At 36.5% G+C, this 13,839-nt stretch overlaps 1 protein-coding gene across 1 annotated transcript; it reads left to right on the forward strand.

The window, feature by feature from the left end:
• The first annotated feature begins 4,282 nt into the window (after positions 1-4,282).
• On the forward strand, positions 4,283-10,388 carry LOC142617115 (uncharacterized). The gene is made up of 5 exons (XM_075789817.1): positions 4,283-4,530; positions 5,251-5,465; positions 7,806-8,042; positions 8,459-8,607; positions 9,933-10,388. Exons 1-5 carry the CDS (start codon positions 4,468-4,470, stop codon positions 10,127-10,129), a joined length of 861 nt encoding a protein of 286 aa, XP_075645932.1. The 5' UTR covers positions 4,283-4,467; the 3' UTR covers positions 10,130-10,388.
• The last annotated feature ends 3,451 nt before the right edge of the window (positions 10,389-13,839 follow it).

The raw sequence follows: 13,839 nt of genomic DNA on the forward strand, positions 1-13,839 counted from the left end.
TGTACCAAGGCCCAAAAAAAAAACACAAAGGATCGAAATCATAAAGTGTTTGGACTTCCAATAAAGGAAGAATGGGAGAGGCCCAATCCCGTTAAGGGTCCATAAGGAGAAACCCGGGTTCATGGATGGGCAAGTTTTGGGCCGCATGAAATAAAGGAGAGATAAGCCCAACCCAGGCTTCAAAGGTCAGTAAAATCGTTGGGGAGCTCGAGAAAATGTTTGGGCCAGGATACCTGGGAATTCCTAGAAGCCCGGGATCCTCGAGACATGCAACAAGGCTTGGTTTAGATAAAGACAGTTCAATAGGGTGCCAAGAAACGCAAGGAACAAGAGAAGATATGTCCTTATTGGTCACCCAGTGATGCAAAAAAGAATCAGAAAGCTTGGGAACCAACAATTCATGAACAAGAGGCTGGTACCTCGGGGAACTTAGAATAAGAACCATGAAGGAAGGTGGCTGGGAAACTTTCAACCTGGCAGGGAGGAATGAGCTCACTTGGGATAATGATAAAGGGAAAGGCAGCCAAAAGTTAAGTCTGAAAAGATGGGTTCTAGAAGCCTTGAAAGAAGAGAGACCCAAGGTCAGCTTTTAGGGACACCCAAAACGGAAAGATAGCAAGAGACTTTTGAGGAAGAAACCCCAAAAGAAGAAAATAAAGAGGAATAAGGAAGGGACCAGCCATCAATGTTGCTGACACAACATCGGTTCTAGTACCCAGGGGAGCAAATGAGGGGAATTAGTGGTACCCCAAAAACCCTAGAATGACTCTATAAAAGGAGAAGCAGCCAACAGTGAAAAGAGGGGGGAGCAATAGTCCATTAAAAGTGAAATCTTGGAGAAAAGGTTTTGTGAGAATTCAAAAAGAGAGAAAAGAGAGGAAAATACCGTCCGGTATCCTCAAATAGCCATTAGAGAACATACTTAGATTCAAGGGGATTCAAACTTTGCAAGTCTTAGAGGTTTGAAAAAGCCATCTAAGTCTGTGATTTTTGAACTTATTTGGACTTTGTAACATGTCCTAGTGAACGGATTGTATTATATAATCAAGAAAGTAACAAAGTATCATATATTATCTTAAGGACCCCTAGCATTTTATTTTGTGCCTTTCGATATCATTTCATTCCTTTGTTGCCTTCTTGTTGTTCAATGCATGTATTTCTTGTATGTTAGCATTATGTGTTGTAGGATTCATACTTTGTGCACCACTTAATTCGAAAATCAGCCCAATTTAGTTGCAGTGAACCAAGCCCAGTCCCTTAAAACAATAAGTATTGAGCCTAAGATCCTTGCTCACACTTAAGCTTGTGTCCTAAAAAAAATCACCCACACATCTTAGAAAATGTGTCTTTCCAAATTTTCTTTTCACAAATAAAAATAAAGTTAAGGTTGTAAATTTTGTTCATACGTTCTAATTTCAATTTTTTCCTTAGAATAGATTTGTTGTACGTGGTTCATTTTCTTGAACCATTGAACACCAAGCAAACTTACATTGTTCCTCCTGTTTCTTTAGCACTAACATATTTTACTTGTCATTTTTTTGCATAATAATAAATGAGAAAATTGTGGATGACAAAAAGGTGCTACTCTTCTAACTCTCTTTCTTCTTTTTGTGTCATAGTTTGTTTGTATAGTAGTTTAGTATTCACATGCTACCTACTTATTAAGTAATCTACTCACATGTTTGTATGCTCCTTCATATCTTACCTATGTAAATACCTCACATGCCTTAGTTGTAAATATTCATTGGATTTAATATTCACATGTTATTTTATAAGCAAATAATTACTCACATGTATATATGTATATATTGTTTGCAATACCTTTTCAAAACTAAAAATGTCAATTATTCTATTTCTTCACTAAAAAAAAATTACGTTTGAAATAAATTAAAACGAGATACTATCTTTGGACAGGCATTGTGTGGTGCCTAACATCTTCCCTACATATAACTAAACTTCCGAGTCCAAGATGTTTGGATTGAGACTTTTTGACTTGCCTTAATTAATGAACCCTTAAGATTTGGTTTAGTTAATTAGGCAACCTAAAATGAATTAGATCCCTAAAATGAAAATAAGAAAAATGGACACACATACACACACCCCACCCTAGAATCACAAGCACACAAGAGTCACATTACCAATGACCCAATGTGCAACCACCCTAAAAACTCTCCGAAAGGAGAGAAAATAAAATTCCGAAATTTATTTTGGGGCATTCATAGTTCCCGCACATGTTAGTGAATTCCACTTATTGAGTTATCTCACCCTCTCCTTATAGAGATATATCAAAAGGAACCTTGGATTTGAGGATATATTATGTATTACATTTCTTAAGGTTGTAATTGATGTATTGTGAGGATTAAATTAAGGATGTCTCTATTTTTGGGATTAAAGCTCTAGCAATTGTAATGAGTATTTTGTATTACTGGTTTTTTATTACATTTTGTTTAAATTTTGTTGTGAATTGTCTGTTTTGAGTAAATTAATATTTTGGGTTAAATAATTTTGTAAAGGTTATAGAAAATTTCATAGACATGCGTAATAAATAGTTATTTTGCACCTTTTGAGCCTTGGTCAAGTTTGGGGCGTCACACAAGTAGCAACCTATGACTTGTTGGATTGTTTGATCCTAGGGCCACTAGGCCATAATAATTTTAGATCCGTAGACTCCCCATCCGCTTTATTGGCAGCTCCATCGCCAACCTCGACTCTCACTTCCTCCAGCTGGACCAGCTCATCACAACTCTCCTTCACCTTCACCTTCACCTTCACCTATTTCTTAATCCTTAGAATTCATCCAATTCCCTTATGCATTCATTTGCGATAGGTAAACCATGAACATAGTTAGTCACTATGATGAGCCTCATCACCATTATTGCTGATAAGTAAGAGAGCATGCACACACACATATAGAGTGAGAATTGAGTTTTCTTTTTTGTTTTACTTACATGTATTTTTAAATGAAGTGACGTTGTGACATATTTGGATATTGATTTAGTGGACTCAAAACGACATAATTTAGTAATTTGTGTTCTAAAAGTTACTGCGTTTTGGAATGAATTGACAATAGATAACATTAAGAATGTGAATCAAAACTTTTTAAATGACAAAAATAAAAATAATGATTTAGTCTTATTAATATATATATTTTATTATAAAAGCTAAAAATAGCCTTATTAACAATTGACAATACAAAAAGTTAATAATTCTAGAGTTATTTTGGGTGGCTCTATTATGCAACTTGTTTACCACAATTTTAACTTTTATACAGGAGAGATGTTACGTTGATAACATTTTTATAACAAATCACAGGTAGTTAGTTGTTATTGGTTCAAATTTGAACCTGACACTAAGATTACTTTTTTGTCCTAATAATAACAATCAATAACAATCTGCCACTTAAAATTTGCTGTAAAAATATTGTAAAAATATTGTGAAAACATATCATTTTTCTTTATACATAGACCCTCCCATTTTGATTCTACTAGTTACATTGGGCCACATAGGGCTGTCCACGGGTCGGTCCGGGTCGGGTTTATGCCCAACCTGGAACCGACCTGCCCACCTCGGATTTCTCATTTCCAGACCCGCCGCCGACCGGTGATCAGAGTCGGTTCGGGTGGTCGGATTTTCTTCGGGTACAGATCGGTCCTCGGTAGGTTTCGGGTTGTGAGAAACATGCCGGATTTCGCTAAAAGCTGCCCGATCTCGGCGAGATCTCGAAGAGATCAGGCCAATCTCGGCGAGAACTGGCCTGATCTCGATGAGATCTCGATGTGATCTCGGCATATCTCGAAGATCAAATAAGTTTTGATGATTTTTCGGTCAGTGTGTTCTTGTTTTCTCGACAAATCGGACAGAAAATCGGCGACATTCCTCACAGATATGGTTGGGTTGGTTAAAATCGGTTTCTCAGCCTCAAAACCGCCAACCGACCCGCCGTTTTCGGGTTCAGGAGGCTGAGACCCGCCGCCGACCCGTCACCGACGTCGGGTCGGCCGGTTGTCGGTCCGGATCAGACGGTTTTTGCGGGTGGGTCAGGTCCCGGTTTTGCTTGGACACCCCTAGGGCCACATGTGAAGCGAAATATAGTGTATGGTCGTTTATTTAATTTAATTAATTTTATCCTCAACGCAACGATATTATTACATGTGATCCAACGTGGCATATCCCTATGGGCAAACATACGGAATTCGACGCAATGATATTATTATTATTATTATTATTATTAGTATTATTATTATTATTATTTGTATATAGTATATTCGAAAAAAAAAAGTACAAATAAAGAAGTGTCTTCACATTCACAACGACTTTTGTTTTTTTTTTTTGTTTTTCGATAAAAGCATTGAATCAGAGCTTAGCTTACAACAATCCTTGTCAATTGTCAATTGAATTGCTGATGTTGGTAATGCTAAGGCAGTTTTTGATTTTTTGAATATATAACAAATCCTCTCGAAATCGCAAATGGCGGAAGAGATTGAAACGATGTCGTCGTCTCCCTCCGAAGACACTCCCTCGCAATCTCAGGTTCTCTTCTCTTCTCTTGTACATATTCTATATTATATATATATATATAATTTCAGGGGTTTTCTCTCTCATGATTTGTTATTAATATCTGGATTTGATTTATTTATTTATTTTTACCGAATCATTGTATTCCTTTAACTTCTCATTACGAAGTTGGGTTTCATCTTTGAAATTCGAAAGAACAATTTGAGACCCTTTAGTGTTTTTTAATTTTTAATTTTTATTTAATCCCATTTAGTTTCAAAAAAATAAATAAATAAAATTCAATGCTATTTGATGTTTGAATGAATATGATGAAGGTTGGATGCGAAATTAGTAATAATAAAATTTGTTATCTTTTAACTTTACATTGGTTGAAGGACATTCAGAATAAGAGAGAGAGAGAGAGAGAGAGAGAGAGAGAGAGAGAGAGAGAGAGATGTATTAACTTTTCAATGCTATTTTTTGATAGTTGGAGTTGGGGGATTTGAACCCTGGATGGATGGATATGTCGGAAATGCAAACCAATTGAGCTACAAGTTTTTTTTTTTTTTTTTTAAGAAAAGATAAAAAATGCACATACATTATGGAATAATGCACAGCTCAGCTCAGCTCTATGGATGGGATGGTTTAAAACACTTAGTATGCACATACATTATTATTACATTGTTGGCTTTCCTATCTATCTTAAATTAAATGACTTCACTCACAGTGGGGTTTGGTTTGGTTTTGTAATCTCAGGCTCCTGCTCCTGCATTATCCAGTTTTCCAGCTTTCTCAAATGGTGATTTTCAGATGGTTCCAGTCATGTACCCCGCACTTGTTCCAGGCTTACAAAATCAGGACCATATGAATCGTGGAGCAGGCATTTATGCTGTTCCTGTTTTCTCCTGTATGGGCCCTGTTGCTGGACTTCCATCTAACACTCTTATTCCTCTTACCTACAATTTACCCACGTAAGCATCTCTGTTCAATTAATTAGTATTGCTACTCTCTTCTTACTTTTGCACTTACAAAAGCATGGATTATCTGTGGATAATGGGATATTGGTATCACCCAAAATAGATGCATTCATTCTTAATATGCTGATTTAGTGTGTCAAATTAATGTTTCATTAAATTTTGCTATTCTTTTTAACGTTTACAGTTTTAGTAATTAAATAACACAAGCATCCATAATTTAGTCTTCATTCATAATGTTTGTAACAAATCTATCCTATGTGTTTGTCAAATATTTTATTTTTTTATGTTTTAATTATGTTGGTCAGATATATTGTTTAGTGTACTCATCTTGGCTGTTATACCCTTGGAAGTTATTAATCATTATATATGATTCAGTAATGAGGAAGGGTGGTTTCATTTAGGTTTATACACTACAAGATCAATGTCAAGAACATAGATTTAAATAACAACAAAAGAAGCATGATTGCTGTTAGTATACCAGATGATTTTTTCTGAGTCTCATTAGCTGAGGCTTTGTTGGCTTCAGTGATGATGTTGTTGATTTACTCGAAGACTTAGTGAAGCCATTCTTTATGTGGCAAGTTTTGATTGCCACTGATCATACTTTATGGGAATAAACTGAAGCTTTATGTCATACCTCAGGACCATATTTAGGCTGCAAATATCGCCAATTAGCTACCAGTTAACTTGCAGAAGTGAGAAACATGGCTTTTCTCTAAATTATTCTGAACCCAGTTGGCATTAGAAAATACATGCATCTGTGATTGTTTAGTAGGCCTATGCACAAGGCAATTCCCATATAAACCTTTCTTGCATCTTAATATAGAATAAATTGCTTTTGGTCTGGCTGATATTAAATTGTTAACAATAAATGACACCACTAGAAACTGTTTTGCAAATGTAATGTAATGCTCATCACTTTAAATCCTAATCGATCTGTAAAGTACTCTGACTAGGCTTTGGAGAAGTGTGATAGCTTTGAAGTTTGGGGAAAAGAGGGGAAGGGGGGGGGGGGGGGTTGGACTTCTAAGTTAAAGAGTGGTCCTTATGGTTGTGGTTTGTGGAAAAGTATTAGGATGGGTTGGGAAGATTTTCATAGATATATTTGGTATGAGGTGGGTATGGGAAATAGGGTATGGTTCTGGCTGGATTGTGGTGTGGAGATCAATCTCTTAAGGAGGCTTTCCTGGTCTTGTATGATATTGCTACGGATCAGGAGGCTTTGGTGGAGTCTTTATTGGTGCTGTATCATGAGGAGAAGAATAGGAGTTGGGATGTGCAGTTTCATCAAATTTGAATGATTGGGAATTGGATGCAGTGATGGCTTTTGCTCACATCTTGTTGACCCATATTCCCTCCAATGAGGTTGGAGACCAAATGAGCTGGAAGTTGAGGACGGTAGGGAGTTTGAGATTCAGTCTTTTTATTGTGGGCTGAGGGCATCGTCCTTTGTTATCTTCCCTTGGAAATTAATTTGGGGGAGATCCTCACATCGGATAATTTAAGGAGGAGAGGCTTTTATTTATTGGGTTGGTGTTGCATGTGAAGATGCGATGGGAAATCAGTGGACCATCTTTTTCTTCATTGTGGGCAGGCTTGCTGGTTGTGGAATTTTGTTTGTAAATCTTTTGGAGTTGCATGAGTGATTCCTGAAAGAGTGAAGGATCTTTTGCTTGGGTGGAGGAATTGGTTGGGGAAGCAGTCTTCCGATATTTGGAATTTGACACCATTGTGTTTGATGTAGTGTATTTGGAGGGAGAGAAACAGACATACCTTTGAGGATATGGAATGCTCGAGGAGCAACTTCTCGAGTCTTTTATTGGGACTTTGTTTGATTGGTCACGAATTTAGGGACTCACTTCTAGTGAGTCCCTTCTGATGTTTTTGGATTCCCTTTCTTCTTGTACATAGCTTTATCTCTTTTGTATTTTTGTGGCTACCTCATGTTTTATCCATGTTGTAGTCTATTTTAATGATATCTTATCTTACGTATAAAAAAAATAGGTTTATTGCCCCAAATTAGTAAACTCTTAACTACTTAGTTACATTCCCCCTCTCTTTTCCATTTTCCTTTTTGGGGGCCAGGATTAGAGAGAGATAATACCACAAATTCTTGCCATTTTGTTTCCTAGACAATATTAAAAAAAGACTATCGATCTTTCTTGTACAACTCTTGTTTAAATTCATCCGTGGAAAATAATATGGAGGATTGGTGATGTTAATCACAATGACAATATCCATGGTCTGTATGGCAGATTGGATTATGTTGATATGTTGTATGTGCTGACTGATCATCCCTTTTTTCTTGTCATGGTTGCTTGGTTCCATCAACAGTAGACAAAGTCCTGAGGCCGGTGTTGGAGGTGAAGAGCATGGGCAAGGTGGGCAACAGCAGCACCAACAGCAACAGCCTGCACCTCAAAGACAAGTTGTTGTAAGGAGATTTCAAATTGCTTTTCAGCTTGATTTGTTGCTTATTCTAAAGCTGGCAGCAGTAATCTTTTTGTTCAACCAAGATGGATCGAGACAGAGGCTTGTTGTCCTCGTATTTTTTGCTTCACTTGTCTACTTGTAAGCATCTGAACCTCTTACCAATTTCAATAGATGTGCTTGGAATGCAACTTCTGCCACTTACTGGTCCATTGGATTCTTAAACATTAAAAACTGCATGGTGGAAAAAGATTTCATTTGTTTGCTTTATAAAAAAGTTTCAATGTTTAAGTTAGGATGAAAAAATGCATGGTCCATTGGATTCTTAAACATTAAAAAATGCATGGTGGAAAGAGATTTTGTTTGTTTTCTTTATAAAAAATTTTCAATATTTAAGTTAGGATGAAGCTACTTGTGTGTGTGTGTGTATTCATATGTTACATGCTTCTTTCTTATAAATTATTAATTTTTCTCGAATGATTAAGTTATATGAGTGACTTATCAGAAAATTAAGTTGTATGAGTGGAAGATGAATGTTTTAGATGTGGATGTTTCAGATACCAAACTGGAGCTCTCACACCAATAGTACGCTGGCTTTCACAAGGCATGCAGAGGGCAGCTGCGCCTCCCCATCCACCAAGACCTGCTGTCAGGGCTGAAAATGTTGCTGCTGCAAGACAGGGAGCTGAGAATGTTGCTGGGGCAGGTATATTCCGCTTTGTTTATGCAATACTTGAATTTATGAAACGCATGTTTCAGGACCTTTTTTTCAGCAGGTATTTACATAGAGAAAAATAGAGTGTACACATAGTTATCACATTACAAGTTGGACTGCAAACAACAAGCAAAGGGAAGCTGAACTTCTAGCTGATCAGCTTGGTCAAAATGGACACAGTTTGAGCTTGGAACAAGCTATAGACCTCCAGCTGACTCAGAAGTTGCTTGGTTTTGGCTTGTTTGTTGAATGAGCCTAAATTCTGGCATCTAGGTCACACATTAATAAAAACTTGGTTCATTGCAGTCTAAATATCCAGAATAAGTTGAACCTTTATACCAAAACAAAGTCTTAAACCATAGTGAGGCCTCAAGTTCCCTGTGATCAACTTACCTTTGTAAATGTGTCATGCAGATAAAAATATGGAATGAAGTACCTCTTTTTTCAGTTATTCCAATATAAATGCAATTTCTTTTTAATTTCATCTGATTATTCCATTTTTTTTATTTAGTTTTAAATTATTGTTATTGTAAAACTTTTGGGAACTATTTTTTTGACAGTTTACTAAAAATTGTCAACATTGGCATTTATGCTACCCAAAGTTGTGCACAATTCAGTTTAGGTTCATTCTTGTACAGTGAACTCAACGAGATGGAATGCTAATTGCTTTTACAGGTGATAGGACCAACATTTGCTATTATACTGTTTCTACTAGTGATAAGAAGCCACTTCTTAGTCCTTGGCCTTTCTTTCTCCTTTTAAAAAAAAAAAAAAATTATTAATAAAGTTATTTTCTTATCAATGAATCTTTTTTAAAGTAGAAAAAAAAGGTGGTGATAAGTAGCCACATTTTGGTATTTAATAAGCCCATAGGCCATAGGCCTTGAACCAAATGGTGTCTCCTCTCCCCAAATGGTTGGATGGTCTTATGGTGGGTGTGAGTTGTGCATCTGTCATTAAAAAATGCCCAAGGGTGCCTAACATTTTTTATAGGTATCTTTTAAAAGGGGTGTTTTATTTCCTCTTTGAAGTTAATGTTGTATTGTATAACCAATAGCCTTTTGATATTTCCATTGAAGGTTGATGTTTGGGTTTTAACCTTGTGGAGGCAATAGTGCTTAGTGCTAACCACTGGCAATCTATAGCACCATTTGACCAAGTCACATTCCTTTTTCTTTTTTTTTTCCCCCCAATTAGAAGTATAAGGTGGTAATTTGTTAAGAAAAGAAGTATCAGTTAGAGTTGGGAATGCACACTTATGATTAGTGACATGAATGATACTTACAAAATAACATTCTTTCATTAACTTATGGCAGAAGGTCAACCTGGGGCTCAGATTGAGAATCAGCCTGCAAATGATGGAAACCGGGCTGTTGAGAATGAAAATGAGAATTTAGCAGAACCTGGTGGTGTCAATGGTGCTAATCATTGGTGGGGAATTGTGAAGGAAATTCAGATGATTGTCTTTGGTTTCATTACTTCCCTTCTCCCGGGCTTTCACAACATAGATTAGATCAGACTTTGTTGGAGACAACCCCTTTGAACCGATTCAAAAGCTGGAAACAAAATGGTTTTTATTTTTCAAATAAATGTAAAGTATTTTATATTGCCATAGTTATAACTTGAAGCATAATGTGCAATGATAGCACCAATTTGGATAGTGTGGCTTTTAGTTATGGGTATCATATACATGTATTCAGTAAGTTCTTGTTTGTTCAGAGTTTATATTTCATGCGGAGGATTTTATTTAAGCAGTCCTATGTTTTTATCTCCCCTGTTGTGCCTATCTCTTTATTGTATCCTCGAAACAACCTTCACATCATTCCTTGTTCATCATTAGTTTTTTTGTCGAGTTTCCAATTCTTAATAAATATAAATAAATAAATGTCTGTCATGTGACTTCTGAAGTTTTTGTCAATTCTGACCAAAATGTTGAGAAATTGAAAAAGAACAATATACATTTTCTTTTATTTTTGTTAGCTTGGTTTATATATATATATATACCCCATGCCCCAGGTCTTGAACTATAAACCCCCCACAAGCCACAACCCCGGGTTACTAGATCAACATGATCATTGGCAACAATTTACTTTCTTGACTATTTAGAGAGTAGGGAAGCATGCATGAACTCTCGATATTTGTCATGTGCTCCTACTGTTACTATAGTTGCACTCATGGTTGTCAAAATGGCGATTTGGATCGTAGGATCACACGATTTTATGATTCCACTTCATCAAAACGTTTAGGATCGCACTAAAATTGTAAAAATAGTAGGATCGTATGGGATCTTACCGATCCTACCAAAACATTAATTTTTGGGTTTTTTCTTTTATGGGATAAATTTTGGTTTTGACAAAACTTTTAGGGCTTTTATTTTTCTATATTGTTATGGAATGACTTTTTATTTATTTTTATATAATTATTTTAACTTAAGCAATTTTTTTCTAGTTTTTAGTTCACTTGTAATCAAAATGAAGGAATGCTTTATCATTTCTAAAGAAGAATTTATATTGGCTTTGCTACCTTTTAAGCTATAATATTGTTAAATTTGTTTGATCAATATACTAATTTGTATTCTAATATTTCTAAAATGTTTTTCTTATATATAATTTTATTAGTATGCTTGTATATGTATATTGATTGATTGATTTTTTTTTTAGCATGTTGAATAATTGTTATTGAGTGGTATAACTTGAATAGTTAAGTGTGAAGTTTTATCTTGATCTCCTTTGCAGCTCTAATATACAAATATACAATGTTTACATAGATGATGAAATAGATGATGATAATGATAAGGACAGTGGTTATAAGAATCATAGAATAGGAGTAATTAAATGTTCACTTCACCTTAATATTCATATTGCTTTTTGATTTCATATTTTAGTAAGCTAGTTTCCATTTGATAACTTATTTTGGATTTTAAACTTAGAACTTGGAAAATATTTTCATATGTGTCGATAAAATATTTTGGTATTTGGTTGCTAATTGTGATGGGCCTTTTGCGCTGTTGGGCTTGGATTGTGATTCTGGGGTAGGAGGGTTGTGACTGGCCTAAGTGAAACACACCTTAAGCCAGCTTGTGCACAAGTTGGGCCATCTCAGTATAGACGCGCTTTGGCAGAAGTCTTGAATGTATAGCGTGCTTACGACGAGAATAACTGTTACAGATATCACAGCTACAACACAATACAGCAAGATAGCTAAAACATTTTTTACAAATATCACTAACGCCTAAATAACAACAAAGGAAAATAACAAGGTCATGGCAAAATAATGCAACCACGAAAAGCAAAATTACGGCAAATAGTTCAGCAATAAGGTAACAAATAAATCATTCATCAACCTAAAAGTAGAGCTTGTCTTCCCAAAGAAATGGGATTAGTTTTTTAGCAAATATAAATCCAAAAAGGGAATCGATCTCCAACGTGGGTAACCTCAAAAAAGGTTCCTGCCTTAAAGATTACACACTTTGGAGAAAGGACCTATGGCTTAAACTCTAAATCTTGACGTTGTTGTTCCTCCTTTCACTGTTCACAACTATGGCCCTTTATACTGCCTACCTTGACAAAGTTTACCATTTTTAACCTTCAATCGCTTTTGGCTCGTTGTGGGTGTCCTTCCAAGACTGTTCACTGGTCTACCAGTTGCCCAACCACTACCCTTACACTGTGCTGGCTGTGCCACACCTCATTCCTAGACAAAAATGGCTTATTTTGTCTCTTGCTATTCTCATCTAGATAAGGGCTATCCTCTTCCCCCACCTATCTCTATGGCATGCATTTAGTTGTTCCAGCTCATACTTACTTCTTTTGGGTGAGATGTCATTCCAACATGACATTTCTCCCCAAAGAAATTTGAGCGGGAACCCCAAAATAGACTCCCCTTTTCTCCCCACAGCTAGACCACACCCTTTCATACCCTTGACTCGTGGCCTACCTCCTATGTATTGGCTAGGTACAAGTAGGTGGTGCTTGGGTCCTATGTGTATGCTCCACTTCTACCTGAATCCCTTACTTTTCTAGCCTTCACACCTTTGCTATTGTCTCCATATTTGTTTGATTTTACTATACGTTCTAGTAAGTGTTTAACTCTTGCGGTGTGAAAGGCACATGGGCCTTTGGGTTCACGTTTTCTGCTTTCCATCTCTTCTTTGGACTGGGTATTGATTGGGTGTAGACCCTTTCCTTCCTGCCCAGCTTAGCTTCCTTCCTATGTTCATGAGCCTCTTGGTTGGGGATTCTGCCATGATCTTGTATTGTTTATGCCATATCATCACCTCTCTTTTATTCCTTTATTACCTGTAGGCATTTGGGCTGATGCTCTTGCCATTCCACTTTCTACGCCTTTACCTCTTTTGGGCTTTTTCAGGACAGCATTCCAGCCGTGCCAACCCATTTCCCACATCCTTACCTCTTTTGGGTTTTATTGGCCAACATTCCTACCATGTCAACTCATTTCAATCCTCAGGCTTCCTCAACCCATTTGCTTCTTCTTTTCCTCTTTAACTCCCATGGGCTTTTGCTAAATCTTTTGGGCTTCTTTGGCCAAATTACTACATCTTTACCTCTCATTACTTATCGGGCTTATTGGCTTTCAATTCAACCCAATGAATTTACTAATTCATATCTTAGGCTTCTCTGGCCCATTTACCTCCTCTTTACCTCTTATTGTTCTCATGGGTTTAATACTTCATTCCTTGGGCTTCCTCGGCTCATTTGCTTCTTCTTTACCACTTATTATTCTTATGGGCATGCTGACCATTTTTCCTGCCATTCTGGCCTGCTGGGCTTTACTTTACTATTCTCTTTCCCCATCTTCTTCATATTATTGGGCTTCTTTTGCTATTGGGTCTTTTGTCAAAAGTGAGCATCAACATTCAGCCCCCTGAGCATATGAATTTCTTCTGCAATTCATTTGCGAATACAAATTTTTTCTTTTCCCCCATTTCTTTCTTCTTCTTTTTTTGCGGGTTTTTTAAATAGTGGGCCCTTCCTTATTTTCTTTCTTGCCATGAATAGGGTTGTCTCTTTGAATTCCCCAGTTTAGCAGTTATTTTGGAACACAACCTATCTTCATTAATTCGATGCTTCTTTTGACAACTGATTCGTTGCCTCCTTTCACATCACTTTATTGTCTTTAGCCCTTGGACTTTTACCTTTCCTATCATTCTCTCATAACCCTTTTCTTCTTCCTTTCTCTTCATCGTCTCATCTTCCCCAAAAC

The sequence above is a fragment of the Castanea sativa genome, chromosome 1, assembly GCF_040712315.1.
Source record: "Castanea sativa cultivar Marrone di Chiusa Pesio chromosome 1, ASM4071231v1".
NCBI classification, from domain to species: domain Eukaryota; kingdom Viridiplantae; phylum Streptophyta; class Magnoliopsida; order Fagales; family Fagaceae; genus Castanea; species Castanea sativa.